This window comes from Heliconius melpomene, chromosome 7, assembly GCF_056956725.1.
Source record: "Heliconius melpomene rosina isolate 202511_hmr_F chromosome 7, ASM5695672v1, whole genome shotgun sequence".
Lineage (NCBI taxonomy): Eukaryota > Metazoa > Arthropoda > Insecta > Lepidoptera > Nymphalidae > Heliconius > Heliconius melpomene.
This window is the reverse complement of record NC_140395.1, coordinates 3,361,988-3,368,545: the sequence shown is the minus strand read 5'-3', so window position 1 is coordinate 3,368,545 and position 6,558 is coordinate 3,361,988. Positions and strand designations below refer to the sequence as shown.

The 6,558-nt window shown below is 33.5% G+C and overlaps 1 protein-coding gene across 1 annotated transcript; it reads right to left on the bottom strand.

Moving 5' to 3' along the window:
- Window positions 1-1,545: 1,545 nt before the first annotated feature.
- spdo (sanpodo) lies at window positions 1,546-6,518 on the bottom strand. Its single transcript, XM_085188069.1, has 4 exons — window positions 5,060-6,518; window positions 4,238-4,397; window positions 3,217-3,337; window positions 1,546-2,160 (listed from the first exon to the last, which is right to left on the bottom strand). Exons 1-4 carry the CDS (start codon window positions 6,154-6,156, stop codon window positions 1,937-1,939), a joined length of 1,602 nt encoding a protein of 533 aa, XP_085044195.1. The 5' UTR covers window positions 6,157-6,518; the 3' UTR covers window positions 1,546-1,936.
- Window positions 6,519-6,558: the final 40 nt, after the last annotated feature.

The window sequence follows — 6,558 nt, the reverse complement described above, 5'->3', positions numbered from 1 at the left end:
CATCACGAAATCTCAGAAACTACAAGTGCTAGAAATCTCAAATTTTGCATGGGAGTTATTTACAGGACGTAGGTGCTCGCTAAGACGGGAATTTGCAATATTCGACTTCTAAGGGGTTGTTTTTGGGGTCGAAAGTTTGTATGAAACTTTGTTACAACAAATGCTAGGAGTCTCAAATTTTGCATAGACGTCACTAGGACGTAGTCATGGAGACAGAAATTAATAATAACATAGTTCACGCGGGTGAAACCGCGAGCGGACAGCTAGTATATTATATTCCTGAAAAATTCTTGAAAAAATAAAAAGATCTTTATTTAGACTTATAACAAGACTAAGATAAACACTATTAACAAAGACAAAGAAGTCAATGTGCTGATTTTACGTAGATTTATTTGTCACGAAGTTAGAGAAAATAATGAAATGTAGGGGATCTTATTTCGTGTTACTGATTTTAGTAACTTCCGCAGTTCTGTTTATTCAGTATTTTTTACATTATGTAAAGTAATCATTAACAACCACGTATATTCGATAAAATACACAACAATAAATTATAAAGGTTGATTAAAAAATAAAATTACATTGGCAGTACCTATACGAATTTAGCTTAAAATTACCAATTCAGGTTACCTTTAAAATAGTAATATAGAAATTTAAGTGGACAAAACATATACCGAATTTCGATCACGAGAAACTTTAATAAATACAGTAACTGATTTTAAGCTTTAAATTTAAATTATCTTAGTTATAACATAAATATAAATTTATTAAAAAGTATCTAAGATTTCCCTAATTCGGTAGTAACACGAAATAGCGGACACTTGATAAATAAAATGTCTGCTATTTCGTGAATCGATTTATTGCAATTTTAAAAGAATTTTATGCTTCCATCAATTTTTTTTTTCAATAAAATGTTTAATTATAGAATACGAAAAAGCATATATTCAATGTTTTATTCGAATAACTTACCTTTGTCTTTCTACAACCTTAAGAAATTCTTACCCTAGTCTTACGGTCGCAAGCATCGCAGACACGTTACAATGCAATTTGTAGCCAGCTCTGCGTTTAAAATGTCGCTATACGCTCAATTTTATCATTAAAATATTGTTACTTAGTTTTTAGACAGTTGAAAGTATAAAGATTATATACCAATATATAGTTTCCGTAAATAATACTTAAATTGCTTATTATTTTTGCCAGAAGCAAAACTCACGAAACCACGTACTATCACGAAGTTACCGTCACTTACCTTACCTGTAGTAAAACTTTGTACTTATATTATAAATACTATATACAGTTTTTATTAATAATAAAAGGTCTATTTGAGTCTTCAACTATCAATAGTATAACTAGTAAATGAAAAGATAAAGTCAAAGTTTACACTTATATAAGAATTTACAGATACAATTATTAATAATTTATGAACATTACAACATTATGATAAATCATGTAATTAGCAAAGCTTCAATAAAAATATTTATAAGCTTACATTTTCTAAACTTCATTAAAAATATCTTATTACAATATATAGTTTCAATAACAAGCGTCATATTATTATCGATTTAATCTGAATTTAATAATTTAATTGTCACATTATATATTAATTTGATTATATCTATTTATTAGTAAGACTACATTTTGGTGTATTACATATAATTTTATACATTCATATTAATTGTGTATCTTAACCCATATTCTGAATTTCATGAGGCAAATAATATTATCAATATATTAAAACTATCGACTACCCGTGAAGTATCAATAAAATTTACCAAGATACCATTTATCCAAGATAATTTTGACGTAAATATAATTACAGCGAGACAGCATTAGGTAGATAGTTGAAACTGAAATTTAGCACTTTTTTATGATTTAACGCTAGATTTCTTCACAAGGGAAGAAAAAAGTGACTTCTATTTTTGTAATATAATAGGTAAACCTAATACCATCTAGCCGTACCCACTCTGTTATCAGGTGGATCTCTCGCACAACAATAGGAAAGAAGAATACCAACAATAGCCAAGCAGAGAGATAATACACTGATGCTGCAAACTGCTCCAGATGTGATGTCGTTCAAAGCGGTGCCAGGTTTCGGCTCAATCATTAGTAAAGTGAATAGTCCTACAGCGCTTAGCATTGAGAACGACGAGAGGACGATGTAACCTGTAAAAAAATGTTAATTATGATAGTAAAACTATTAAACTGTTAACCACACATTAGCGAAAAAAAAAATTTAGAAATTTTGTATAAGAATTTCGAAGTAGCGCGATAAAAATTATCTATATATTATCTAGATATTTTGAAACATTTCTAAATGTGTCTGTGCGTTAAAAGATGTTGAATTATTTAAAAAAAACATCACTCATAATAAAACGACTTTAATGTATACCGCCTAATTTTTCATCGATTAATTAAATCGATTTTAATAACATCATTCATCAATCAATCATTTAAAATTAAATTTCTTTAAATAATGTGGGTAATTTAATAATAATGATTTAAATTTCTCTAAATAACTTTTAAGACAACCCGCATAACAGTTTAACAATAAAATACTAATAATATACATTTCAAAGTGATGTTAGACCACATTGTGGTTTAAGACAAAGTCAACTTATACGGGCTACAATAACATTAATCACAATAGAAAGCTTTTTAATTTAATAAGAAATTTTAAGTAAATAATATTTTATCATTGCGTTTAAAATGGAAACAAAATAAAAATATATAGTTATTGTAATGAGTAAAAATTGTATTAGTTAGTCCAAATATAAAATAGGTAGGTACACGTGATAATTAATAACCACATAATTGTAAAACACCCTTTTCAAAAAACTTTCCGTTCTCGTATTCAATACAAGAAATCCTCTCTCAGTTCTACACTACACATCCTAACCTACTTACATGCTTAATTTCAAACAATAATTAACATTATCGTTGTCATCAGTACCGTCTCAATAGCTGTCGAGGCTCTTGAGCACAAAGTACTTATATTGTAGTATTTTATTAGTACGGGAGCCCTGTGAGGTTGGGGCCTAAGGACAAGGTCCTAAATGGCACTATGGTAAACATGAAACTAATATGTGTTTTAAAAAGTGAACAGTTATTAGATTTCATTTTACTCCAAATAATATTTATAAATGCAGCGGCACAGTGTAAATAAAGGGAATGCTTCTGAATTCGTTTGAAAATAAACAAAATAAGTAAAAGGATCCTTACCTGATAAATAGTTTCTATTTGGTATTAAATAAGTACGTCTAGATCTCAGGCCTAGGAGACCTAGTATGAAACATGTGAAGCCAGAGAGAACACCGAAGTCTAGGTAATAGCGTCGTCCCACCTGGAAATTAGTGTAAAATTAAGACCATATTTAGCTTTATATATATATATTTTTAAACTAAATAATATAACCCCATATAGAACAGTAGGGGGAATAAATCTAGCGTTGAAACACCCCATTTCTCACGCACTGCCTATTTTCCTAGACATTGTGTGTCGGCTGGTGAAACTCAACGCCGCCCTTTGTCTTCTCTCCGTCTCACAGTAAAGATCTCAACTGCATCCGCAATGTTTGTGTTAAATTTTACTTAAAAAAGCTATATAATCTATACTTCAGGCTGTACGTTGCGCAGCGGCACAGTGTCTGACTATAAACGTGCCGATTGTGGATTCGACTCCCACTTGAGGGAATGACTTATTCTCATATCCTCTCTCTGACATTGAGTGCCACCACTCAGCAAGCTATATTCTCCAAATTGGGCAGTGCGTGGTAAACGGAGTGTCTTAACACTAGATTCCCTGCCTATCCTGAAACTATTAGTATTTAATAATACTTTCAAAACAATCTAAATATTTGGACCTAGCCCATGAGATTACCGCCATGTGATCCCACATCAATCATCAATCATCATCATCAACACAGTCAATGCGACTATCATTGTGTCGATAGTGGTTTCGGTTTAATAGCGAAAAGCCTCGACCAACTAACTGCTAAGAGGCTATCGCTTAGCTGTTGGATCAAGAATCGGATACAGAAGGCAGTATTACTTGAGACGGCACGTATTGTGCGGAGGTTCCTCTCTCTGGAGCCCTAGCCACCGATGGCTTGGACCCTTGTCCCGCCCTCGGAAGAGTGGTTTTTTTATATTTTTAAATGTATTTTGTTATTATAATTTATATTTAAAAATGTAAAATTTATTCACTAATTTAATAAAAGTATATTCTAAGCTTTCATACTTACACTGTACATCATATAAAAACTCAATCCCGTGGTAACAGCGCCACACAAAGTAAGCATCAGCGCGGAGACAGCGAGGACGGCGAGGGTGTTCGCTGCTTTATCACTAGAAATTGATTTGTACGTGTCCTCCGAATACACTGAAGGTGATTGGGGCGCCACTCTGCAATAAATGAAATAAAATATTAAATGATATCACAGGTTCAAATCTAAGTCGATGTGTCTATCGTTGCGATGGTTGTGGATTCAATTTTTAGTCAAGAGAATGATTATTTACTTTCACTCGCTCTGGTAATGCAAATCGCGGCGTTAAGTTCCTCCACTCAATACGCGATGGTTTCAATTCGATGGAAGTGGAGAACGGAGTGTCCTGTCAAGTTTGCGAGCTAGATAAGAGTAAGCTGTGAGTTCAAATGTAGCTCGGACCATGTATTATATGTTAAATATTAAAGGCATTTTGGTTAAGTCGAGTGTGGGATCAGGTTTCACTACTTTAACAAATTTGAAGTATTTGTATTATGATTGATTGTTTAAACAAATCTTTGCTGCTTTTATAACATACGTATAACCGTATAAGGTACGTACGAATGTAGCCGTGCAAGGGACGTTATATGGAGAAAATGTAAACTTTTCTAAGCTTTACGCTGGCTTAAACCCCCATACAAAGGTGAGACACAGAGAAGTGTTAAGACATTGTATTTTCTACGCAACGTCCTATTAATTATGGGAACTGCAATTCAATATCGCATTTTTCACAATAACACAAAATATTTATTTTCTTTATCTTTTATATTTTTTTGAAAACTACAGTTTCATATAACATACCTCGGCATAATGATCGCTGTAGTTTTATCCCTCCTGTGAGTGTCTGTCCGTCTGTCCCCTTTACTCTCTCTACTAGTTTCACGTCTATCCATCTCAAAACTTCTATCTCGCTTATCCCTAAAGCTAGTCACAAACACATCCTGCCTTTCAAACTCAGGCATGCCATAATTAAGTTTCTGCTGAGCTTTTGGTGAAATTGGGGAAGTAGCTGCTCTGGTTAGGGTTAGATTAGCACAGGATTTTGATGGGGTCACACGTGTGGGTGTACTCGATACTATTTTCATAGGAGTGCCAGGATATCTTGGACTGTCTGATTTATTAGGCGTTATCCTCACAGAAGGTTGACTCGCATAACTCTTCAGCTTTCTAGGAGTAGACAGAAGTTCGTGTAATTTTTGAGTAGCAATCAAGTTCTTTTTCGACATAACAGGGGATGTGAATGTCACATTCCTTCGATCTTCATCATCAGAAGGCACGATTGCGTATCTATGAGTTTTACCGTTAACGGTTTTGACTATTTCCGTCGGTATTTCCTTAAGTTCGTTCTCATCTGGGGCATCTACATTGTATTCTTCGACTTCACTCTCATCTGCCTCAACTATTCTCTTTTTAGTGGGAGAATAATCGATTCCATCATCAATATCAATCACTTCATATCGATGACGTCTAGAATCTTCTAAATTATCATCACTCTCAGCGTGTCTATCATATTGTGTTTGTCGTCTTTGCCTGAATTGTGCCATTTCTAAATCTTCACTTCTTGTTCTGCACCTAACGACTGGTCGTGTCGGTTTGCAAATAAGAGACGCTTGCCTTTGGAACTGTTGTTGTCTGTACTTCGGTGGTTTTGGCGGCAACTCCGGCGGCTCATCCCTCCTCCCCAAAGGCAGCATTCTGAGGGGATTATCCGAAATATCTGTGCGTAAAATCCTATTGCCTTCCACATTTTTTCGTGGTGAATTCGCGCCTAGTGGCGGCACCCGCCGGCCTGGTGATACGATTTTTGTAAGACATGACTTTTGAGCAAAAACAACTTCGCTTTGACCGCAAAAAGCAGGATTTGAATAATATTTGTATACGATCTTTGGCGAATCCATGTTTTAAGCGTATATTTTCCCCTTTTCTGTTAGACCATAGTTCCTGTAGGGGTCTTTATAAGCGTAACCGTTAGGGTCTACTGGTTTTCTTGAAACACGTTTTTTAGTGAAAAAATTATACACTTAGAAGGTACAAAAACCTAAGAAAATATTATTATTTAATATATTATATCATTATTTAATATATTTTTTAACATCATAAACACTATAACTGAGACTATGTTTATAATTGTATTAACAATAACTAGCCCAATCAATTTTTAAAATTCATTTAACACCATTATAAACCATATAATAATAATCGTAAGCACTGGTCATGTTATATTTATTATTAAATAAATTATGACTAACACAACACCACGTCTTCACGTAGCAACGATCAACGGTCAACTGAAGAATTTT